Source organism: Pleurodeles waltl, chromosome 7, assembly GCF_031143425.1.
Source record: "Pleurodeles waltl isolate 20211129_DDA chromosome 7, aPleWal1.hap1.20221129, whole genome shotgun sequence".
In the NCBI taxonomy this organism is placed as follows: Eukaryota; Metazoa; Chordata; class Amphibia; order Caudata; family Salamandridae; genus Pleurodeles; species Pleurodeles waltl.
Window position 1 is genome coordinate 299,748,715 of NC_090446.1, and position 26,937 is coordinate 299,775,651.

A 26,937-nucleotide genomic window follows, 5' to 3' on the forward strand; every position below is an offset into this window, starting at 1 on the left:
AGGTTCCTTTCGTAAACAAGAATTTAGAGAAGGTTTCAAGCCCTAGTCTGCAGAGGCTTCCACCTCGCAAACAAAACAAGGTCAGCAGCACTACCAAAGAGGAGCATTTAGAGGCTCTCACAGAGGTCAACATTTCAGAGCCAGAGGAAAATGTCAAACCTCAAAGAGTGTCACCACTCCCTCAAAACAGTGACTTCCTCAGTATACCACAACCCCACACATCTCCTGTGGGTGGCAGACTGCAGCAATTCCACTCCCAATGGCAAAACACACCACAGACCAGTGGGTGTTTTTAATTATCTGCAATGGTTACTGTATAGAACTCATTTCTACTCCTCCAAACATTCCCCCTCGCTATCACAAAATGTCCCCAGAACACAACGTTCTGTTACAGCAAGAGGTAAAATCGTTACTGCTAAAAGAAGCAATAGAATCAGTTCCAAAATGTCAACAGGGAACAGGATTATATTCACTATATTTCCTCATGCCCAAAAAGGATGGTACTCTCAGACCATTAAATTTATATATCCTGTCAGAACATTTTTACATGGTAACTTTGCTGGACATAATTCCACTACAGCAAAAACAAGATTTCATGACTGCATTAGATCTCAAAGATGCCTACTTCTATATCCCCATACATCCAGCTCATCGAAAATACATAAGGTTTGTAATAGCAGGAAAGCACTACCAATTGAAGTTTCTTCCCTTCGGCATAACAACAGCTCCAAGAGTTTTCACAAAATGTCTAGCTGTAGTAGCAGCTTTCCTAAAAAGACAACACACACATGTCTTTCCTTATCTAGACGACTGGCTAATAAAATCAAGCAGCATTATACAATGCCAGCGACACACTCAATACACAATAGAAACCCTACACACATTGGGGTTCACAATCAGCTACCAAAAATCTCATCTTAAACCAGCACAAGTTCAACCTTACCTAGGTGCTATTCTCAATTCCCAAAAAGCCTTAGCCTATCCAAATCCGCAAAGGATACAGGCTTTTCAAAACCTTATATCACAGATACAGCCCAATCAACGTTTCACTGTAAAGTTCATCATGAAACTTTTGGGAATTATGACATCATGCATAGCAATAGTACTGCATGCAAGATTAAACATGAGAACACTACAACAGAGTCACAGCAATGGTCTCAAGCACAGGTCAATTGCAGGATCTAGTGTTGTTAGATCGCCAAACGCACAAATGGTGGAATCACAACAATTTATGAAAGGGGCGGTCATTTCAGGACCGTGTGCCTCAGAACACAATAACAAGAGACACATCAATGACAGGTTGGGGAGCTCACCTCAACAACCTTACTATTCAAGGGGAATGGAATTCAATGCAGTTAACCTATCACATAAACCGTTTAGAATTGTTAGCTGTGTTTCTCGCCCTAAAAGCTTTTCAACCCCTTCTCAGGCACCAAACAGTCTTGATAAAAACAGACAATATGACAACAGTGTATTATCTGAAGAAACAAGGAGGAACACATTCATCTCAACTGTCCCTCCTAGCCCAAATAATATGGAAATGGGCAATTCACAATCACATTTACTTGCAAGCGGAATACATCCCAGGGATACCCAATCAGCTAGCAGACCTACTAAGCAGGACCCAGCAAAAGATACACAAATGGGAAATTCACTCTCAGGTACTTCAACAGTACTTTCAAATGTGGGGAACACCGACCTAGACCTATTTGCAACAAGCGAAAACGCAAAATGCCAAAACTTCGCATCCAGACACCTTCACTCTCTGTCCAAGGGCAATGCTGCATGGATCAACTGGTCAGGGATATTTGCTTACGCTTACGCTTTTCCCCCTCTCCCATTAATTCCATTTCTGGTCAACAAACTGGGTCACACCTCTCTCACCATGATTCTCATAGCCCCCACGTGGGCACAACAACATTGGTAGACAACACTACTAGATCTATCAGTAGTACCTCATAGCAAACTTCCAAACAGGCCAGATAGCGATTTGGCTCCTGAAATTATAGAATTTTGATACTTACACCTTCCATTAGACTGTATGGAAGTTCTAAAAATAAGCATGCAGACCTACAACTAGGCAATCCAATGCTAACAAGTGGAAACGTTTTGTTTACTACTGTCAGACCCACTTAAAGCATCAATACAAGATATTGTATGCTACCTGCTTCATCTACAAAAAACAATTAATTTTTTTCTTCTGTTAAAATTCATCTTACTGCTATATCAGCATACTTACAAACCATACAACATACTTCTCTCTTTAGAGTTCCTGTCATAAAAGCCTTTATGGAAAGACTTAAGTGTATTATTTCACCAAGAACTCCACCAGTTTCTGCATGGAATCTGAATATTGTACTCACAAGAGACCACCATTCAAGCCCATGCATTCATGTGACATTCAATTTCTAACATAGAAAGTATTCACTCTGGAGGAACCATTTTTCCAAGTACACAAACATAAAGTAGTACTTAGGACAAATCCAAAATTGTTGCCAAAAGTAGTTTCTCTTTTTCACATTAACCAAACAGTGGAATTGCCAGTCTTCTTCCCACAGTCAGACTCAACTGCTGAAAGAGCGCTTCATACTCTTGACCTTAAAAGAGCTCTAATGTACTATGTTGATAGAACAAAAGAGTTTACAAAAACTAAACAGCTTTTCGTACCTTTTCAACAACCACTTAAAGGGAATACTATCTCTAAACAAGGATTAGCTAGATGGATTGTAAGATGCATCCAAACATGTTACATCAAAGCAAAAATAAAACTTTTAATAACCCCTAAAGCACATTCCACAAGGAAAAAAGGTGCTTCCATGGCTTTTCTATGTAACATACCAATGGGAGACATATGTAAAGCTGCCACATGGTTCACTCCACATACATTTACAAAACATTACTGTGTGGATGTATTTTCAAAGCAACAAGCAAATGTTGGTCAAGCAGTACTTAAAACTTTATTTCAAACTACTTCAACTCCTACAGGCTAGCAACCGCTGTTTTGGTAGAAGGACTGCTTTCTAGTCTATGCATAGCATCTGTATCTGCAGCTACACATGCCATCGAATGGAAAATGTCACTTACCCACTTACCCAGTGTGAATCTGAAGATTCACATGCACCCTCACTCCTCCCCGGAAGCCTGTAATCGTTGCAGTTTTATTTGTACACGTGTACATATATATATATATATATCTTACATTTACATGGATATCTTATTTACTTACTACATTTAGTTGTACGTTTACATTCTTTTACTCTATCACTCCTTCCTACGCCCTTCTGCGGGAAAACAATCTAATAAAGGAGTTGATGCCCATTCGCACTATTACTGAAAACTCAAAACCATATGTCCTCTCCCCAGTATGGTAAAGGCTCATGGCAGCGTGAAGGAAACTGTAGAACTGCACTAATTGCAAATCAATTCAGATTTATTTACGTGCTAACGAAAAACCATCAGACGTGTTTCGGTTGTCCTGCAGCCTTGCTCACAGATAGTGATTTACAGAAAGTTTTGTGTGACATCATGATAGTCCACGCGAAAAGAGTTTCAACAGAGTTGACTTTGCAATGATCATACTATTTGGCACCAGTGTATGCTTATATTACACTCAACAAAGACATTTAGGGCCTGATTCTAATGTTGGCGGGCGGCGGGAGCCGCCCGCCAAGCTACCGCCGCTGAATGACCGCACCGCGGTCAAAAGACCGCGGCGGCCATTTAGACATTTCCTCTGGGCTGGCGGGCGCTCTCCAAAAGAGCGTCCGCCGGCCCAGAGGAAATGCCCCTGCAACGAGGACGCCGGCTCAGAATTGAGCCGGCGGAGTTGCAGGGGTGCGACGGGTGCAGTTTGCACCCGTCGCGTATTTCAGTGTCTGCTTAGCATTGGCATGGCCACGGCAGGGGCCCCCAGGGGCCCCGCGGCACCCCCTACCACCATCCTGTTCCTGGCGGGCGAACCGCCAGGAACAGGATGGTGGTAGGGGGTGTCAGAATCCCCCATGGCGGCGCAGCAAGCTGCGCCGCCATGGGGGATTCAAAGGGCAGCGGTAAACCGGCGGGAGACCGCCGGTTTGCCTCTTCTGACCGCGGCCGAAGCGCCGCGGTCAGAATGCCCTGCGGGGCACTGTCGGCGGTGCTCCCGCGGGTCAGAATGACCCCCTTAATATTATGCTTGAGCCAAAATTAATAACAATTCTATATGAAACAAGAATACAAAGAAATGAAATAAATAGAACTGAAACCATGAAAATAGGAAACACGTGAAAAACAATCAGGACCAAGTGGGCGTATTACATAAAGCAATTTCATTGTGTTTGGAAATAAAACACTCTTGCGCATGACCACTTGAGAAAATTCAGCAAATCAAACCCAAGTGGGCGAATCAAAAGTGCCATAGAAGTCACAGGGTGGTCCCTGAGCAATCACATTATGTACATTAATATGTAAGCATGTAAAAATATAAACCTATAAAACATATAAAAAATGTATCCCAAGTGGGCACGGTCATATACCACAGTACATATTAAAAAGAGATAATTAATCCCACAATTGTATCTTAAATATGAAAACAGTTCTAAGTGAGAATTGTCAAGGAACCACTGATGTAAGTCATTATATTGATCATGCCTTATTAAGAGGTTTTCGTGTTTTAAGGATTTACCTAATCCTTGCAATCATCACTTCCTAATTTACAATATCGCGAATCTAAGGATCACCTGTTGATGCCAACTCCAATTTTGAAAGTGTGCCAAACCTACCCATACACCCGAGTACATATAAGTTAACAATATCTACTGGATTCGCCTCATGTTCTCTGAGAGAGATTTCGGACTATAAATGTGTATGGAGGTTTTACTCCATATTCAGCCCACATGGAGTTGTGTAAATGTAGTTCTACTATGTAGTGTGTCTCCAGCTGCCTTAGTGCTTTCACCTGATCACGCACCCCCAGATGATAACTGAGATTGCATCAATTACAAAATATTTTAAAGCACTGATGTCATTCTGATGTTGTTCCTCAAAATGCCGGGCAACAGGGTATGCTTTCTCCCTATGTTTTATTGCCCGTAAGTGCTGCAAAATCCTCTTGTTCACTGGGAGTGTAGTACTACCCACATAAACCAGTTTGCAAGGGCATTGAAGGATGTAGACCGCATGATGTGTTTTGCTGCGGCAACTACCATGTATGCACTTATTTCTTTTTGCAAACGGTGACTTGTATTCCTTGGTATTAATGCCATGTTGGCATGCTTTATATCTACAGCATCTTCAAAAACCTGTGCTGCGGCCTAACCAAGCGGTTTGAGTAGATGGAATAATCTCGGGACTACTTTTGACTAACTCGTGTCTCATTGACTTAGCTTTCCTAAAAGTCACTTCATTTCTTTTAGGGGGCATGCTACCCAATATGGGATCATTCTTTACATGGTGCCAATGTTTCTTATTTATTGTACGTTGTGGTCAACCTGAAACGTGGTCCTGTTTTGGTCTGTTCATTGCTTGCTTTTGAGGTCCTTGTTTTATCAAATATCAACTGCTCCTACGATTTCAATGTGGACTTCCTTTTTCATCCTTAATGCTTGCCTTCGAAAAACCCTGTGTCTTATCTCCTTGCTAGATCCTCTAGTGCCCTTTCTTCCTCAATAGCCTCACTACAGTGTTTCACACTTAAACTTTCCCCGTAAGGAATGCTGTTAATGGAAACTGGAGGCATGGAGCACCGTGTTGCCTGAAGTGGGTTTTCCAATCAGTTTTGTCTTTAATCTATTGTTCTTAACAGAGACAGCAAGATCCCTGAAATTAACCTTTAAGTTTCTAATTGCATTTGTGAAGTTCACTTTAAGATTGTTGACCTCTATCTTCCTCAGAAATGCCCTGGCACTAACTTCTGCGCCCTTCCACACAAGGACTAAGTAGTCAATATACCTCCTCCGATCTACCACATGCTCTGACCAGTCAAGAAAGTGTTCATGTTTTCCTGTTTTCATGGTTTCAGTTCTGTTTATTTAATTTCTTTGTATTCTCGTTTCATATTGAATTGTTACTAATTTTGGCTCAGGCAGAAGAGAATAGGGAATTAAAATACCCCCACTTCGTAACAGAGCTCTTTGGACACCAAGCACGTGAAACAAGTCTTCACGACCCTCCCCAGAAGAGCTCACCTGTCTCTTTCATCCATCCGTTCATTCTTTCAGCCACCATTGTCTGTCATCATTCTGTCCGCACGCCCATCCATCTCCAAACCTATCTGTTAAACCTATCCATCCATCTCTCCATCCACCCTTTCACATATCCATCTCTCCATCCACCCTTTCACATATCCATCTCTCCATCCACCCTTTAACTCATCTATCTACCCCTTCACACAGCCATCTATCGTTTCTCTAATCCATCCACCCTTCCACACAACCATCCACCCATCCATTTATCCATCCATCCATTTATCCTTTAACTCATCCATTGATCCTTTCACTCATACATCCATTCTTTCACTCATCCTTCCATCCATCCACCCTCCCTTTTCACTCATCCACCACTTGTTTCATTCATCCATCCACCCTTCCATTCATCCTTTCATTCACCCCTTTTACTCATCTGTCCATTCTTTCCCTCATCCATCCTTTCGCTCATTCATCCATCCATTCACCCTTTCAATCCATCCATCCATCCAAACTTTCACTCATCCCATCCATCATTTCACTCGCTCATCCATCAAACCTTTCTCTCATCCACCCTTCCATTCACTCACCCTTTCACTCACTCATCCATCCATTTATCCACCCGCCCCTGCACTCATACATCCATTTTTTCACTCAACCCTCCTTACAGCCATCCTTTCATTCATCATCCATCTACCCATCCATCCTTTCACTCACCCATACATTCACCTATCACTCACTCACCTTTGTCAGCCAAGTTGCAGACAGAAAATGCGAATCAAGAACTTCACCCACTCTGTAGCTGCTAAAGGTGGGAGGTTAATAACACCCGAGCATCCATCCTTTTGCTCATTCATCCATCCATCCATTCAACCATCTGACCAACCTTTCTCTTCATCCATCCACCCTATTACTGCACCCATCCATTCACTGAGCCAACCCTGGTATCACTCACTCATGCATCGATACTTTCATCATCCATTCACCCTACCACTAATCCATCCATTCACCCTTTCAGTTCACATAGTTTGTGGTTCGAAGATTCTGACTCCTGCTTCATCCTTTAGTTCAGGTGGAAGCCCGATCTGGAGCTGATGCACCTGAAATCCACAGAGCATAGTGTACTCTTCTGCACACTGTGGCCTTCTGAGAGGCCTATCTGCACCATTCAAAGTGGTTCCAGATCACTCTGATGCATCTGCAGCCTCACAGACCTATCGGGCTTCTATTCAGAAAATTGCTGGTGGGTCCTTTTTCATGCTGACTGATCCCGTATGACATCAGTCCAATCTGCTTCTGGCACTGCTCTATCCCAGCTACTCCCCCGAAAGCAACACCGGCCGCTCCTCCTTCGGCTCCACCCACAGCTTTGAGATGCCAACACCAGTTCTGACACCCTAGATTGTAAAGTATTTTCAGCAAAGACCTGTCCAATGTTATATTAAACCATCAATAAAGCCCAGCCTCCAGTGGAGTAAGACTTCCCTGGGTCCTTTTTCCTCACTAACAATGCTGGCAGATGTCTGAGAACATTTTGGGCTCGGACACCGATGCTTTCTAGATCTTTAACACATGCCTTATGATGAAGGCGACGGTGAGAAGGTAGAACGCTTACTTCCCCTCGTTCCACCAATACCAGTTTATTCATTGATCTTTAGAGTGCCAGTAGATATGTGAATTATTAAATTAATGTTTTATTTAATATCCTTACAAAAGCATAGCACAGTACACCTTTGATTCATTTCTGTACGCCAAAAAGTCTTAATTTTCTCATACAACAGTGCACGAGTCTCCTTACTTGTGAGCTTTATTGTGTCGTGCTTATTCATTGACACAAAAGCAACACTGCAGGCTAGACTTTTTCAGTATCTTTGGGGTGCCAGAAGAGAGGATCATGAAGAAGTCTGTACCAACTCAGTCGATTGTTTTACTTCAGGCAGAAAATACCAAACTCCAGCACAAGAAATCCTGGCCTGCAGATCTAAGTGAAGTGCCCCCTAGAGAAAACGCAACAAAGAGTCACCCTAGGTGCAGCTTTAACCCTGGATTTGCAAATAGATGCTGCAGTGAAATCACTATGTACTGTCCATTAGAAAATGACAGATTGAAGCTCCATGTAAGCGATGTCTTAACTTCAGTTCCCTTCTTTCTGCATCTTGTAACGTGGATCAGTAGCTCCGCTCCAGGCTTGGCAGTGTTCCAATGACTTCCAAAACAAATTATGTTTTCCACCCAATGACAGGTTTCGAAACATGCCATGGTTGCAGAAAACAGATGTTGGTCACAGACCCACACAAGGGGTGTGTGCCTCTGGTGTCCTGGCCTGGACCACGATTAAAAGTCATGCAGTAAATATACCATCTTGCTCCCAGAGGTGATTCATGACCGGAAGGCAACCCAGTATGTGGCTGAACACAAGAAATTCTCACTGCCTTCAAGCATGTCTCACTCCTGGTCTGGGTTGTGGACTCAGTGCAGCTCCTGAGGCTGATTCCACGAGGGGTCAGCTTTGCACTCCAAGTCATCTTTTAAGAGAAAGTAGGAGTTCAGGCACAAACATTAAAAAGGCAAAGAATGACCACGCCCATCTCTCCTCTCTAAACCTTAAGAGAGTACAAGAGTATCACCATGTCAGTCATTCAATTTTGAGGTCTCTGATCGACTAGATGATTCCTGAAATCATCCAGGTGTGCCCTGAGTTCCCCTGGCCTGACAATCAGTGATGCCGCAACAGATTGAAGACTTCAAGAAGCTATGCTGCACACTTTTGGTGTGCTTCCAGTTCCTTCTGGCAAACTTGTGGGCCCAATGGACACAGGTAACCACTGACCCATACATCTTTAGCACCGTATTCCACCCTTGGTACCTGTTCTGAGCCCCGCACCCACACTGGCATAGACTTTCCTTCTGGCTCTGAAACCTAAGCCATTTCTTTACACATCAATGCCCTTACTGGTATTGATGCCTGACACTAAGCTGAATTTAGCACAATCACAGCTGATGGTGCACTGTGAGATCACAAAATTGTAACTGAGCATGCATCATGATTTTTACCCGGTGCCTATGCTAGGGTGTACATTCTAGCAGAGCCCCATTATCTTTTTCTCTATAACTCGCAGCAAGGGGCACCCAGGTTGTGGGTGATGATGATGGCAAAGATGGGGATGGCCAGACGTCAGACTGGCTCTTAATCACCCTGATTTTCTTAACTATCGTGGAACTCTAGAGATCCCTATTTTCCATTCCTCATCTATGACGGCGAATCCCAACTCATTCCCTACTACTCCTTCATTTAGACATCTTAAGAGGAGTGAGGATTTTGGTAAGCATATGTTTCCCTTTACTCAAGAAGAGTGCTATTGGGCGTATACTAGACTCAGAAAGGGAAAAGGGTTGTAAGTCTAGCTAGTTCCTTATCCTGAAGAAGGTCAGGGATCTTAGGCCTATATTAGACCTTAGGTTTCTAAATGCATTGCTCTGGAAGAACAAATTTGAATGCTCATGCTGACCCAGATTGTGTGTGCACTGGACCCGGGAGACGGCATGGGGTCCTTGAACCTGCAGGGCGCATATTTTCATATATCAGTCCTGCAGTCCCACAGATGTTATCTGAGGTTCAGGTAGGCCAGGGGCTTTCTAATTTGCTGCAATCGCCTTTGGCCTCGCCAGTGTTCCACAGGTGTTTACGAAAGTGATGATGTTGGTTGCTGCCCATTTGGGGAAGTTGTTGATACCAGTCTTCCACTACCTTGACAACCGACTGTTGGAGGAAGGCTTGCTTTAGTCAGTCATTGACCACCTCCAGAAAACACCAAACCACATGAAATAATTTGGGGTTACTATCAACAAGCCAAACTCACACCTAACTCCTTCTGACATGCTTCCATTCTTTGGAGCTTTCTTGGACATGGTTTAGGTCTGGGTCTTCCCTTTGCCGCAATGTCCAAGGTGTTTGGGCTTTAATCCCGATTTTTCAGCCTTGGTCCTAAATCATGATGAGTTCATCTATGAAACTTTTTGGTCCCTTAACCTCCTGCATCCTCCTTGTATGTTATGGCAGGTGGCACCCGGGCTCTGCAATGAAATGTGATTTACCAGTAGGCCCATCAACAAGGAATCTGACAGATGTCATCCAAGTATTGGAGAAGACTGCTCACAATCTATAGTGGTTCAAACAGAATTGGGTCTGCAGAAGACCCTTCTCACTGTCCCACCCAGAGCTGATGTTCCTAAGTCATGGAGAGTGCATCTCTGAGGCTTTTTGATCCTTTAGCCTCCTGCATCCTCCTTGTAAGTTATGGAAGGTGGCGCTCGGGCTATGCAATGAAATGTGAAGTACCAGTAGACACAGAACAAGTAATCCAACAGATGTCATCCAAATATTGGATGAGAGGGCTCACGATCTGCAGTTGGTTGTGAGAGATGCATCCCTCCTGAGCTGGGGAGGTCACCTTGGGGGAGATGGATAACAATGGAGTCGTTCCTCTGGTTCTGAAGGTCTTCCTGCTGTGCATCAAGGGGAGGCTGGCACAGATTCTCATGGGCAACTCTACTGGCATGTGATATTGCAACAAGGATGGCAGCGTGATGTACTAGGTCCTGTGTCAGGAGGCTTTGCGCCTCTAGGGCAATTGGAACATCAGAGAATTTCCCTGATTGCAAATTCACCTGGCAGAAGTTAGCTACTTACAGTAAATCTCTTACTGGTGGATACTGTACATAACTGCAGATTCATCACTGCCCTTCTACCTCTGTTTTTTGAAGTGACCTCTTTTTGGCATCTAAATAATTTCCGGGTTAGAATTCAGTACACTGGTACTAACATTTTTTAAGTTTCTTGTCTGAGGGTGCATTAAGGAAAAAATAAGAAACTTAGCATGCAAGGATGACTCTTTTTATGCTGCTCCACGTCATCACTTCCTCGGGGTAAGGAGCCAACATGAAACAGGACGTTGCCACCTAGCCATGCACAGGAGCAATACTGAAGAAAAGTTTCTGGATCCAGTATGACTACTGAGGAGACCTCTAAGCTGAGGAATCTTAAGTTTGATGGAGTTAAATGGTATCCACCAGAAAGGACATTACCAAATGTAAGTAACTTATTTATCAACCTTGAGCCTAGTAAACCACAATGCAAAACAGGATAACACGTTTCAGGAAAGAATTGAAGAACAGTCTGTTAAATTAAAACTGCATGAAGAGCATTCTGTCTGTCTCACAAATATTTTAAACTGGAATAAGTGTACAGGCAGCAGTTATTTCTCGACAGCATGACCAGTCCAACTGTGAGGACTCTTCACCCCTCGTTCAGCTCTTTCAAACAGGTCACACTAGAGTCACACACTTTGGAAAACAAATAGGTAGGTCCTGCTGTTAGCACAATGGACAGTTGTAGTTCCATGATACCACACAAGTGGCAGTTATGCATTCGACAGTTGTCAGGTAATATAATGTTTGATGCCATGTGTGGCTGTAGATACACATGCTCTGCATACTTCCGCCATCTAGTGTTGGGTCCGGAAGGTTGCAAGTTGTTTTTCTTCAAAAAGTCTTTTGAGTCACACGGTGTAGTGACTCCTCTTGCCGGAAATGTGCATGGACTTCAAGTCTAATATTTTCTTCCACCATTGGGTCCAATTGTGTTTCACCAAGCTCTAGGTCGAGACTGGTTTTTTTTTCCGACTCTTTTCATCTGGGATCCACCCCTTATCGTCGGCATTGTTTTTGAACGCGTTCACCTCCATCCCTTACGTTCGAAACCAAGAAAACATTGCTCGTCCGATCAAAGCACTCTGTCTGAAGCCCTTTGGGCCACCATTTTCTCCACTGCATTGATCTTAAGAATGAGCTTCTAATGGAAATAACTCCCTTCTGATTTTGTCCAAAGTGCCACGTAACGTTCTTGAGGACTGACCAACACCAGGTCTGCAATTTCTGCATGTCACCAGACCACAATGAGGAGGACTGCAAGGCTTTCCAGACTTTTAGATCGAAGAAGACTCTACGGGACTGAAGAGCACGCTGTAGAGAAATGCAGAGGCAGGAGGTGGAGGAAACATCAGACGTCTTCCAACACCAAGATGCAGAGCCGGAAGATGAGGAAGAACTACAAGAGGCCTCTGCGGCTGACACAAGGCCTTTTTGATCATGGAGTCCCAGTCGGAGGTAGACCTGGAAATGCAATATCTCCCTCTGGCGCAAAGTACTATAAGTACAAAAACCCTTATCCTGACCAAGAAACCTCCGTCCTCCACCAGCGTAAAGGCTACGGTACCACCACTGCCAACAAGCCATGGTCAGCACCAAAAAACAGATTTGAATGCCCCGCCCTTGGGTTTGGCACTGAAACGCAAGCCTAAGCCAAGCATCTTGGTGCCAAGTCGACTAGCTCCATCGTCAGTATCGACAACCTCAGGCTTACACTCAACACTGACTGCTTCGATGACAAAAACACCACCACAAGCAATCTCGGTATTGACCGTTTCGTCTCCGACAATCAAGAGAAGAAACCAAAATCAACACCACCTTTGGAACCGAGTACCTTGGTTAAACCCTTCCTCCATAAAATGAAGTACCAACTCAATGCTAATCAAAAACTGCTCCATATACAGCCTCATACTGGTCGTATTTTGATAAATGCTGCTGTGACAATGCCATCAAAGAGACAGCTTTCCTTTGCAGAGGCCATCGATGTACTGTGCCTGCTGTCAAAAAGAAGAAAGCTGATACAGACTCTGCCACTGTACATCCTCCTTTGCCTACTTCTCCACCACCAACACTACCTCTGCCACCCTCACCCCCTCATTCATAGGATGACCCATTTGACATTCCCCCTCAGGGGTCCCCGCACTCCTTCATGGGTGATCAGGGACCAAGGGATGACGCACTGGATTTGCCTCAACACACTGATCCTTGACCAGCCTATTATGTTGATCCTCAGGCTGACAGACCCAGATGTTTAATGTGCGAGGCCCTCTCCTCCGGACGACACCGTCTCTTTTCAAGAGCTAGTTGCTAGGGCTTAACCACCAGGTACCCTTAGATAGGAAGCCCACTGACGATGATTTCCTCTTTGAAATCCTCTCTCCTTCTCGCAGGGCAAGACAGTACCTGACAATGCTCAAAGGAATGACGAGGCACCATGAGGGCATTTTTAAAGATCCATCTAGGGCACGCATCATTACATGACCATTAGAAAAAAATATATAAACCTTCACCCTGTGATCCCATTTTTATCAAAGGCCAAATCCTTCCTGACTTCTCAGTGGTCCTTAAGGCCTGTAAGAGAGCAAACTCACAAGCTGACAAGGGTGGCAAGCTCATAGATGCCTCAGGTAAATGTATTGCAACCCAAGCCACCAACCACTAGCGTATAGCAAACACTTGGGGACTGTTAGCCAGATCGGACTGTGCCCACTGGGACAAGATGGAGGACTTCCTCCAATACCTCCTAATAGAGCAAAGGAAAAGAGGCTGGGAAATAGTTGTGGAAATACTTTGTCTACTATTGCCTGTCAAAACAATTAGACCCTTTCAAAGTCACAGTGCAGGACATTCTCTCCTACCTTCTGCATTTGCAGAAGGAGAATTCGATATGCACTTCCTTAAGACTGCATCTAGCTGCTAAAGTTGCTTATTTTTAAAACAGACAGCATCTTTCACTTTTCACAATTCCAGTAATCAGAGCCTTTGTGGAAGGGTGAGTGATTCCACCAAGGACGCCTGCAATGCCTTCATGGAATCTTAATATTTTACTTACAGGACTCATGGGTCCACCTTTTGAGCCTCTACATCCATGCCCTCTTCAGTTTTTAATCATGTTAGGTGGCATTCTTAGTTGCTATTACTTCACATTGCTTTAACCCTACAAGACTTTTTTCCAAATGTATAAGGATATAGTGTTTCTCTGCACCAGCCCTAAATTCCTGCCAATGGTGGTATCTCTGTTCCACCTCAACCAATCTATTGAATTGCCAGTCTTTTTTTCCACAGCCAGACTGTGTTGCTGAAAGAGATCTTCACACTCTAAATGTTTAAGAGAGCGCTTATGGTCTACACTGATAGAACTAACACCTTTAGAAAGCCCAAACAACTTTTTGTTGCTTTTTCACCACCACACAAAGACAATCCTGCATCTAAATCTGACATAGCCATATGGATTGTGAAAGGCAATCAAACCTGCTAATCTCAGGCTAAAAGACAATTGTTTCTCTTAAAGAGCAGTCTACTTGTAAAAAAGGAGCAACCATGGCCTTTTTAGGAAATATTCACATAGCTGACATATGTAAAGCAGCTACATGGACCACAGCACCCTCCTTCCCAAAACATTCTTATGTGGATGTATTAGCATGCCAATGTGCTAACGTAGGAAAGGCAGTGCTGTGTAAACTTTATCACATCACTGCAACTCCCACAGGTTAGTCACTGCTTTACAAGGGCACCGCTGTACAGTTTATGCAGATCATGTGTATCTACAACCACACATGCTGTCAAACGGAAAATGCTACTTACCCAGTTAGCTTCTGTTTGTGGCGTGGAGTACTGTAGATTCACGTGCACCCTCCCTCCTCCCTGGAAACCTGTGGCCGTTGCAGTCTCTCTACCTTTATAGTTATGTACTTTGCATGGACATCTTGGTTTTTATTCTTCCACTACACTCCATTCTCACCCGCCTGCGGGTAAACAGTGTAACAATGGAGTTGATGCCCATGGTTATTACCAGCAAGAGGACCATGTGACTCGAAAGACTTATCTAAGAAAAACAAATTGCAACCTCCCGGACCTGGATTGCGTAAAAAGCAAAGTATGTGAATCTACAGCACTACATGCCACAAACAGATGCTTTCTGGGTAAGCAACATTTTCCATACCTCACTTTGGTCATTTCTGAGTTCAGTAAATTACGGTTGTCATTATTTACCTGGAAGAATGGAAAGCAGAGCCTGTCTTACCAACTGGTGAACTCCAGAACACTGCATTTGTCAGTGGCAAGCATTTATCTCACTGAGCCATCTTGCCAACTTATATTGAGTCAGCGTTATTAGGGCTCCTGATGAGCTCACCCATTTCAAAGGTCATCTCAAACTTCTTGATTAATCAAGCCATGTCCTTCCCATCTTTCCTCCCTCTCTAGCAGAGAGGTCTCATCAGACCTAAGATTTCAAAAGAGCTGTTAAAGATTACCTAGACAAGTATAAAGGTTTACATGGGGGAAGGGTGATCCAGTAAACACTCATAGGATGGAGATTCTTGGAGAACCAAGCGTTTATTTCAGCTGGAAGGACATCTATACCCAGCTTTGGCTACCACATCTCTACAGTTCATCACTAAGAATGGAAAGACATCCTTTTGTCAAGCAATGGAAATTTCCAGACATTGCATACAGAGAAACAATAAAGTATTCATTAGTAATACATGATAACTCATCCTGTCACAGTTGATATGACTCACACCAAAGAAACATTCTTCCTTTCAATCGATACAACCTTGAAACACAGTTGAAAGTCATATAAAAAAACACAGTGGGCATTCTCCATAATCATTTTCACAGCAAAGGAAAGTCGAGCTCTGCAAACTACTGTTATACTATTTCTCATGACAGGTCTGCTGTGCACACGTGTGCTGAGGTGATGCTGCATGTGATCGCAACAAGATAGAGTCGGGCAGGTTTCTTGAATGCAGCCTATATGTTCACATACAGAAGCAACATTTGTAAATTGTTGGTCTAGCCATACTTTCATGATGTCCTCAAGCCAATCAGTATCCATAGTATATGGCTCCTTGTTATCAAAACCTTAAAATATCCGTTCCTGGAAAGCCTAAGGCAGTGATTCCCAAACTGTGCGCCGCGGCTCCCTGGTGCGCCATCAAAACTAGCTAGGGGCGCCGCACTCAATTTGGGAACCACTGAGATATTTCCAGTTCGGACAAAATAAAACTACACCAGTGGTTCCCAAACTGTGTGCGGCACCCCTGGCTAGTTTTGATGGTGCACCGGGGAGCTGCGGCGCACAGTTTGGGAACCACTGGCCTAAGGCTCACTCCACAGGAAGTTCTCACACTGATCCACATGAGAAACATTACAGTTACAGACATTGACTAAGTATTATCACTTTGATTTAAGTTACATTTGTAATCCAGGCATCACTGTGCAACTTATATGCATCATTCAATACTCATAGTTTTCACTTCTGCTCTTCCGTATTGTGCAACTTAAAGTTGAGTTTGCAAATGTATTTCTATGTTCATTAATATTAATTGTCTAAAACGCTGTAATAGAAACAAGTAGATTGAACTCGGTTTTATAAAGATTCTAAATCTTATACACCATGTAAAAGAGTAGTTCCCCGGTAAAGTGTGTGATAATGCAATGAAGAAGCCTTGCATTTCATCATTGTATTTATCTATAGTTCTTTTAGTATGTGTACCCTTAAACACAGAAAAGCAATTTGGCTTGGAAAATTCTCAGAATCCATTGAACTGCAGGAATTATAGGCTTATATGATAGGAAGGGTGGTTTATTGAGCTGCAGTAGTTGATGAGGTTAATCTGAACCTAGACATCTGGCAGTCTGGTTTTGTCTGAATAAGGGAACTGAGATCACTCTTCTTGACATGCAGTCATGAATTTGGAAAATAAGAATCCTCCACTACTGGAGTTCTTCGGTTTATGCACTACTTTCCGCACCTTGGACCATTCACTTCTGGTATTGAGAATAACGGGATGGTCAGAGTGTTTTAATAGATGGACAGGTAGAATTCTAAGGTCTGTGTTGAAAACATGTCCTTGTCATGGCAGCAGCTACCTGTGGTGTTCCACAGAGCTTGTGCCCAAAATTGTCTATATTTGATATCTATTTTCACCCACTGCATCATCTGCTTCGTTTTGTACGTTTTTAGTTTCTTAACTGTGCAGATATAGCCTAAATGATGCTATGACAAACAGGCAGTTTTGCATATGATGTGTGTATGTGGTTTAACATTATTAAGACCTGGATGAACTCCAATTTTCTAAGTTTTATTAAGTTTCTGCTTCTCTGTGATATAGGGTGAGCTATGTATATTTTTGAATATAATAGTTTCTTTGTTATTGTACTATCAGAATATACATTTTTCCTTTTACATCCAATTATTTTGTTGTTTTTCATTAAGCATAAGGTCCCATGTTGGTGTGAGCTCACTTGGTGAATGCAGTGCTCAGAAGCCTGCAGATCACTCTGATAGTCAGTAGGACTGTGCAGGAGGGACTGTGAACTGGTTCCTGCATAATCCCTCTCTTCATTGGTTCTCTCTTAAATTTCCCAAGATGTACCTTTCATGCCACAGTTACTGTCCTTATATCATTGTATTCCTTAATTATTGCTCTCTTAGCTTCTCGTCCTGTACATACTTCTATGATTCTTTTATTTCCTAACCCACCATTTTCTCATTCCCCTTTTTATTTCCCATTCTTTCTCCTTTTCTCTCTGTTGTATTTCTGAACAGAAAGTTCCATCCATTTTAATTTCCCACCTCACTCCCCAAGTATATTTATTCTTTCATCATTTCTACAAGACTTCTTTCCCCCATATTTCTTTATCTGTCTCTTGTTCATATATAGCTTCTCAATCTTGGGATTTCTTGTTTTTTATTGGCACAGGATGTGTATGCCTACAAAGAAGTTGGACTGCCAGAATCTCGCATTTTCACAGTTAACCCCAAAGGAGAACTCATCCAGGAGCTCACTAAAACCACCAAGTCTTCGTAAGTCTTGAACAGATGTTGCCACACAGCACCTAGATTGCCTTGCTGTTATGCTACTCACCTGTCCAGTTGGACTTTACGCCCACATTTCTGCAATTTCCTATACCAATTTTTCTCTGGCTGTGTCACGTTATTTGCTTCAGTAGTAGCATGATCTTTCTGGATTTCACATAAACCAGCGCATCCCAATCTGTTCTTCTTGCAGGGAGCATATCCTTCAGTGCATAATATTAAACCCAATCTGAAAAGCCTAGTGGGAGTTGAATTATGCGCTGCTTACAATTTAAAAAAAAAAAAGGCCCTCATGAGCTTGGGGATGACAGTCTTGACACAAGACATGCAACACATCATAAAAAGCTGGTTCATTTACTTAGCATATCTATAATTTTAGGCATACATACATTTTATTTAAAATGTAAATTTAGGTTCAAGGAATGTGTGGCTGTAGATACACTTGCTCTGCATACCCCTGCATCTAGTGTTGGGTCAGGAGTTGTGCAAGTTGTTTTTCTTTGAAGAAGTATTTCAAGAGTGACGACTCCTCTCGGTGGTGATATGCATGGCATGGGCATCAATTCCATTGTTAGATTGTTTTCTCTCCCCCGTCTGGTTCAGACGTGTGTACCTTTGCTCTGTTTTCGACTCTGTTATGGTTCAATCTTAGGTTCCACATCCTATCCCTTCCTTCTGTATTTTTTCTGTTTGCAATCTTTCCATCTACGCATCGACCTAAAATGTCGTTGGTTCGATTCCCTTCAACCGCATTCCCTTTGGGCGAACCACCCTTCAGGGCCAACTTCCATCTCAGTTCTTGATAACATCCAAGTAGTGATGGAATGTATGCCTTTTAGGTACCATGCAGAGTACCCTTGCACTGACCAACACTCAGTTTGTGACTTGTGCTTTTCCCTTGAGCACAATGAAGTGGATTGAGATGTGTGAAAGTTGCTCTGCTCCAAGAAGGCCCTTCGGGATTGTAGAGCACGTCGCCTCGCCACTAACGACACTCCTGATATATTTAGTGAGGAGCATGCCCAGGAACAGCCATTGGTCGAGGAAGAAGAGGCCTTCTCCATCGACGAAAGTTCTGGATCCAAGTTCAAGCCTGACTTTGAAATGGAGGACATTACACCAGCTCAACCTGTGAATACATCACCCCCTGCCCACCAGACTAATCCAGCCAAAACAATAGTTGGCTCTTCTTTTCACAGAATCCGAGGTTCACAGTCCGTCACTACTGCTGAGCCATGGTTGGCACCGAAATCCTGCTATGGATGCCCCAACTGCAGGCTCTGCGCCAAAAGCACATTCAAGACCAAAAACCTCTGTTTCGACTTCATTGGACCTGTTTCGACTTCATCGGCCCAGGACCAGCATTCGATACAATCTCAACCTTTGGTGCCGACCCGCAGTCAACCTCAACCACCTCAACACCGAGTGCACCTTTCACCTCAAAACCAGAAGCTTCGGAGACGAAGACTTCAGACCCTAACTCATCAAGTTCCAAGACTGGTTCCCAGCCATTGGTGGAACCAACCCTGAACATTTTACAGGAAAAGTGGACACATGCCAGAAGAAATTTCACACCCAGGCTGATACTGTACGAATCCTGGCCAAAACTTCCTCTCCTCCACCACCTAAAAGTAAGCTTACCTTTGAAGAGGTTGTGAACATGCAGAACCTGCTAAAAGGAAGACTAAGGACAAGACTACCAACCTTCACCCTCTTCCATGGCACACCTACCATACTCTCCTGTATCACTATCGCCTCCAGGAGAGCCTCTGGTTGTCTCACTACAGGGGTCTCCACAGTCAGACACTTATGGGTATGGTGGGGGCCAGCAAGGATATGACACCTAGGACATTATTACACCGATCCCCATGCTGACACAGATCTTGACCTTTATCCTGCAGGCCGTTTTCCCCCTGAAGGTGTCACCTCTTAACAGGAGGTTACAGCTAGGACTACTGCATTTAATAATGTAGAGCTACATAAAGAGCCCTTAGAAGATGACTTGCTCTTCGTCAGGCTCTCCATTACACATAGGGCTTCCCAATACCTGCCCCTGTTAAAAGACATGCTTAGGCATACCGATGACATATTGAAAGACCATATTTGGGCATGGGTCGGAATAGCTAGGGTGTACATAAAAAATATAAACCTGCACCAACTAACACTATTTACTACTTACCATCACTGCCCTCAAGCCTGCTAACTCTTAGGCCAGGGGAGACACACCGTCTCTTGACAAGGAGAGTAAATGACTAGACACTGCAGAGAAAAGGGTTGCAGTTCAGGCTGCCAACCATTGATGCGTTGCCAACTTGCAAGCTTCCCTAGCATGCAATGACTGTGCCCACTGGGACAAAAGGGAAGAATTACTCCAGTATATCTCAGAGAAATATAAAAAACAAAACCAACAATTACTATCTGAGAAGGGACATGGTCTCCACAACTGTCTCACGTGTCTCAGATCATCTGGAGGTGGGCCTACATTACCACATTACCTGTAAGTGCAATATTTTTTAGCAGCAGACAACAACTTTGCAGACTTGCTCAGCAGGATGCAGCAGCAATTACACTAATGGAAACTCCACCCACAAGTCCTCCTCCCATACTTCCAGTGCTGGGGTTCCCTCAAATGGACCTTTTTGCAACTGCAGAAAATGCAGAGTACCCAGATTTTGCCTCTGGGTTCCCACACCAACTGTCCAAGGGCAATGACTTTAGATGGGTTGGTCAGGGATATTTGCCTATGCTTTTTCACCTTTCCCTCTCCTTCCATTTCTGGTTCGGAAGCCCAGGCATACGTCTCTCACAATGATCCTAGTAGCTCCCACCTGGGCTTGTCAACCCCAGTTTACAACACAATAGACCTCTTTGTAGTTCCCCACAAGAAGCTCCCTAACAGGCCGGCCCTTCTTACTCAGAACCATAGACAAATCAGGCACCTAGATCCCAAAACTCTCAACCTAGCAATTTGGCTTCTGAGGTCATAGAGTGTGGCACCCTAACTTGCCACCAGAATGTATGAACATTCTTAAAAAGCACATAGACCCACCACTAGAGGTTGCTAACCAGCAAAATTGAAATGTTTTGTCTTTTACTGTCATTCAAAAGAAAATGACCCCTTCAAAGCCACAGTACTAGACATTGTTTGCTACCTACTTCATTTACAATAGGCTGGGTTAGCATGGTTTCAGCTTGCTGAAATGGCTATCTATCTCCAAAATGGACAGCACTTTTCTTTGTTCAAGGTCCCTGGAATAAAGGCCTTCTTGGAGGGGCTCAAAAGAGTTATTCCACGACGAGTGCTACCCGCACCTTCCTGGAATCTCAATATCGTCCTCACAAGACTTGTGGCCCCCCATTTGAACCCCTACATTTATGCCCTCTTCAGTTTATTTCTAGGAAGGTGGCATTTTTTGTTGCCATCACTTCACTTAGACGTGTTAGTAAGCTCCAGGCTTTAACCTTAGAAGAACCTTTCTTCCAACTGCATTGAGACAGAGTGGTTCTTCAAACCAACTCTAAAGTTCTCCCAAAAGTTGTGTCACAATTTCACCTCAATCAATCAATTGAATTGCCAGTTTTTTTCCCATAACCAGATTCTGCTGCAGAAAGGGCTTTTCATACATTAGATGTTAAAGCACATTTGTGCTATACCCCTAGAACTGAAACTTTCAGAAAGTATAAACTACACTACACAACGTCATGAAACATTACTGTGTGGATGTTTTAGCATGCATCAAACCAATGTAGGCCAGGCAGTGCTACATACTCTATTCCAAACAACTGTAATACCCACAGGTTAGCCACTGCTTCTTTGGGGGTATTGCTTAAGAGTTTTTCCAGGGCATGTATATCTACAGCCACACATGCTTCAAATGGAATATGTTACTCACCCTATAAGCATCTGTTAGTGGCATGTAGATTCACAATTGCCCAACCGTCTCCCCGGAAACCTAAGGCTGTTGCAGTTTCACTTTCTATTTTTACTATATAGTTAGCACGGTAATTTCATTACTTACACCTACACTTCTTTCTCACCCGTCTGTGCAAAAGAATATAACAATAGAGTTGGTGCCCAAACGTATTATCACCAAGAGGAGGAGTCACTCTGCCTTGTGACTTGAAAGACTTTTTTGAAGAAAAACAACTTGCACAACTCCAGACCCAACACTAGATGGCAATAATATGCAGAGCTTGTGAATCTACAACACTACATGCCACAAACAGATGCTTATGGGGTAAGTAACATATGCCTTCCTTTCAATATTCAAAAATGTTTACCATTAACATGTTTGTCTATCGTTATTGCAAGTAATAAATTGACCTTTACTTCATTTATTAGGTATGCCAGACTCAGTGAACTTGTGGAGCTTATCTTCCCACCCATTTCCCAGGAGACACCCTCAGCTCTACTGTGCCCTGAATTCAGCAACTTTGCCTATTGGAGGGAGTCTGTGTCAAGCATCACCCTGGATGATCTTGCAGAAATCTAGAAGGACATCTGAGAAACTGAAAAATAGCAAGCCGGAATAGTATGGATGGATGCTATTTGCCACATGAGCCAAATACTACTTCCTCCCACCTTGTTGCTCATCTTTAGAACTCTGACAGTGGCTTATCAGAGCACTAAAAGCTTTGAGAGAGCACTAGCATCTTTGGCAGCTATGAAAGACTTCACATTATGATACAGGAAACAATGTGGTAGTGATTCTGGGACAGTCACAGTATCTTGCCTTGGCAGAAACTTTTACAACTGGGGGCAACATTGGTAGCCTATTAATTGCCATTGGATGTGCCACAGAATGCAATGGCTGATCCTGACCATATATCATTATCAATGTTAAATTAAAGATTCCATTGTGAATGGACATTTTAAATAATGTTTTAACCTCTTGTAGATTTGCAATAAACTTTTAAACAAAGTTGAACTGCTGCCGGCTCCACCATGTCTCGCATAATCTGTTTATGTGGTTAATAGAAGCTGGAAAGGTGGGGATATGAGAACCAGCATCAAAACAGCTACAAAAGACCAAGTCAGAGCAAATAGCTAAGGTCTAGGAAGTTTCTATGTAGGACTGAGGTCATGGCTGTGATAAGGAGATGGACCACTATGGTTGTGAACAGAAAGAACAAATCATAAATGTGAAAATGAGTGTAAGCAGTGAAGCCATTTATGTATGAAAAAGAAAGAACCAAACTAGTGAAGATCCAAAGTATAAAGAACAGAGATAATAAAAGTGATGAGAATAATAAACCTTTTTGGAGTTTATAAGGAACAGTTGCAGTCATGAGAAGATGGTGAACACATTAACTAATATTATGAAGTTCTGCAGGGAAAGACAGTGGTCTTAATCATGATAAATTAAAGAACTAAGCTTACGAAAATGTGAGTAAAACTTGAGTCATGAGCCTGAGCTGGGAGGAACTTCATCCTGAACGTGATGTGAGATTGAACCTCTGTCACAAAATACAGATTCAGGCCAGTATGGTATTGAAGAGCTAAGGTCATGCATTTGATACAGCTTCAGCCCCACTGGTGCTGACCCAGGGGTGGTCTATTAGTTTCACATCTGACACTTTGAGATGCCACCGAGGTATATATCAGAATAGGCGCTGATGGATTGTTACAGCTTGATGCTGAAAACGACTTTGAAGTCTTCATAGAGGCTGACTTTGCTCCATGTTCAAGAGGGACTAATCCAGCCTCACTGTGTCCCTTCTTGACGTGAACAAAAATCAATTATTTTGTCTTATTTGTCACAATTATGAATGGCTGAGTACTTGTACCATATGCACATAATTTATCACATCTTAGAAATAGGATAGCATTTACCTCCTCAAAGTCCCTATGGACCCGCTGTCCGGAACAGGTGCCATTCCTCCTCTCATGACCACCTCAGTACAGAGCAGAAGAAGGCAATACTTGTCCTGTAAGAAAACTCTCTGGACTGTATTTTGGACAAAGTAATCTGTCCTTCCATTCAGAACTTGCACAGTGCTTGGGTCCTAATCGATGTCTCATTTAAACAACCTTCCACATAAATTATCTGCCTTAGTGGGTAATGATTACCTCTGTCTTCCCTTCCACCATCCTCCATCAGCCCTCATTCTGCAGAATGCACTGGAGGGACTTGCAAACATCTTTTGAAGTAAACCAAGGAAACTAAGTGAGTTCCCTGTGCTTTCCACACCATCCACTGTGCCGGTCTCTGCAATCACTGAGATACTCAGCTATTAATTCAGCAGACTGTTAGGGTTCTTGTTCCTGTGGGCTTGATGAAGAAGGTTATGTCTATGTTTTTTTAAACACTGACAAATCGGCTGGATTTCTTCTTTTTAATGACTATATTCCCATATGAAATCTCCCTTCTTAAATGCCAGTTCAGTTGCCTAGTGACAGAGCTGCTTTTCACTATCCTCAAAATATGTATTGTGAAAGGATTTTTCAGGAACCATAGAAAACCTTCATAAAGTGTGTGCATTTTGCAAAACATTAAACACCATAAACATGCATTGAATCATAATAATACAAATTAGTTGGCTTCTTGCAGAATAAGGTGACAAAAGGAGTTCTACACGGAGTTGTTCATAAAATAGCTCCTTGTAACCCCCCCCCCCCCAATGACCTTAACAAAAAGTTTCTTAACAGTGGGGCAAGTAAAAATGTAGCTCCTGTGATTTCATATTCCCCATTAGGAAGTGAGTCACATATTTAGGGTGACCACCCGTCCGTAAATTTCACGGACTGTCCGTAATTTCGCCCTGCTGTCCGTTGTCCGTGATGAAAGCTTTAACGGACGGCATTTGTCCGTAATTTTAGCTTTCATCTAAAGGGCAACGGAGGCAGGGCGAAATTACGGGCAGAGGAGTTTCCCCAGCTGGGCTGGAAGGCAGGGGGTCTCCTGTGCTCTTAGGGAGGGAGGGGCAGACAGATAAGAATAGGCCTTCTTGTCAGGGGGTCTCCTTCCCTAAAGACATGCAAATGTGGGCAACAGGTAAATCTGCAAATACAAAGGGGCTTGAAAACCTGCATTGACTTTACTAAAAGGAGTCACTTGAAGTTGTCTGGTGGCAAAGATATTTCTTTCAAAGAGGTATTGTAATGGTGTTCCAAGGTGAGCTGTGGAGTGTGTGGTTTTAATGGAGTGTTATAATTTTTTTGAACACTAGGTATAAACTGTATATTATTCAAATCTGTATTTGAGAAGCACTTTTTTTAATTTAACCAAAATGTATTTGAGCATTTTGTAGCTGCTTTTATTATGATGTAATTGTATTTTTCACAGTTCTTTCAGGTACCTCGGTACCTCATAGTACTAACAAACATTGGCAAAGCCAATAGGTCTCATCTACGAAAGAGTTAATGGCTTTGCTAATGTGTTTTAGCCATTAGCCATGTTATACACCAGAGTAGCTGCTGTTCAGCATGGCTTAAAGCTAGTGGCATAGTGGTGTGGAGTGGAGTAGACTAGCATAAGAGCAGTGGCGTAGAGCCCAGTGGTGCAAAGTACAGTGCAGTGGGGTACAGTGCAGTTGTTAAGAGTGCTTTAGCGTAGAGTGCAGTGGTTTAGAGTGCAGTGGCATGGAGTGGCAATGGACAGAGTAGAGTGGCATAGAGTGCAGTGGAGTAGAGTGGCATACAATAGAGTAGCAGAGAGAGCAGTAGTGTAGATTGGTGCAGTGGCATAGATTGCAGAGTAGACTCACATTGCAGGGAGTGCAGTGGTGTAGTGTTGAGTGGTGCAGTGTAGGGCAAAGTGCTGTAGAGTGGAGTGATGCAGAGTAGAATGGCATAGAGTGCAGTAGCATAGAATGCAGTAGTACATAGTACATTGGTGTATAGTATGGTGGTGAAGAGTGCAACACTGCAGAGTAGAGTGTCAGTGCAGTGATGTAGAGTGGAGTAGAGTGGCACAGAGCAGTGGCGTAGAGTACAGTGGTACAGAGTAGAGGGCAGTGGCGTACAGTGCAGTTGTTTAGAGTGCATTGGCACAGAGTGCAGTGGCAGAGTGGCATGGGGTAGAGGTACATAGAGTGCAGTGGAGTAGAGTGGCATACAACAGAGTAGCAGAGAGCGCAGTAATGCAGAGTGGTGTCATAGAGTGCAGAGTAGACTCATGTGGCATAGAGTGTAGTGGTGTAGAGTGGTGTAGAGTATAGTGCCTAGAGTGCAGTGGCATAGAGTAGAGTGGTGTAGAGTGCAGAGTTGCAGAGTAGAGTGTCAGTGCAGTGGTGTAGAGTGGTACAGAGAACAGTGGCATAGAGTACAGTGGTGCAGAGTAAAGGGCAGTGCAGTTGTTTAGAGTGCACTGGTGTAGAGTGCAGTTGCATAGAGTGGCATTGGGCAGAGTAGAGTGGCATAGAATGCAGTGGAATAGAGTATATTGGTGCAAAATGCAGTGGTACAGGGCAGAGTGGTGTAGAGTATAGTGGCAGTCAGAGCAGTGTTGCAGAGTGTCAGCTTGCAGTGGTGTAGAGTGCATTGAACTAGAGTGCAGTGGTCAGAGTGGTATAGAGTACAGTGGCGTAGAATAGATTGTTTCAGAGTAGAGTGCAGTTGCATAGAGTGGAGAGGTGCAGGGTAGAGTGCAGTGGCACAGAGTGCAGTGGCATAAAGTAGATTATTTCACAGTAGAGTGAGTTGGCTTAGAGTGGAGAAGTGCATGCTAGAGTGGAGTTGCATAAAGTGGCATAGAGTGTGATGGCATAGAGTAAAGTAGTGTAGAGTGCCGTGGCATAGAGTGCAGAGATGCAGAGTAGATTAGAATGATGTACAGCGTATTGATGTAGAGTGCAGGGGCATAGAGTTGAGTGTTACAGAGTAAAGTGTATTAGCTTAGAGTGCAGTGGCGTACAGTGCAGCGTTGCAGAGTGGCAGAGAGTGGAGTTGTGCAGATTAGATTGGTGTTGCCTAGACTGGAGTGGTATGGCGTGCAGACGAGCAGAGCGCAGTGGTGTAGAGAGGCGCAAAGTGCGGTGGCTTAGAGCAGAGTAGTACAGAGTAGAGTAAAGAGGCATAGTGTG

At 43.4% G+C, this 26,937-nt stretch overlaps 1 protein-coding gene across 4 annotated transcripts in view; it reads left to right on the forward strand.

Moving 5' to 3' along the window:
- Positions 1-22,841, forward strand: part of LPIN3 (lipin 3) — a 426,254-nt gene extending 403,413 nt beyond the window's left edge. For all 4 annotated transcript variants that reach the window (XM_069243720.1, XM_069243718.1, XM_069243719.1 and 1 more), the window contains exons 19-20: positions 17,798-17,901; positions 22,256-22,841. In XM_069243720.1, coding sequence (XP_069099821.1) covers positions 17,798-17,901; positions 22,256-22,406 — 255 coding nt within the window. In that variant the 3' untranslated portion in view covers positions 22,407-22,841. The remainder of the gene's footprint in view (positions 1-17,797; positions 17,902-22,255) is intronic.
- Positions 22,842-26,937: the final 4,096 nt, after the last annotated feature.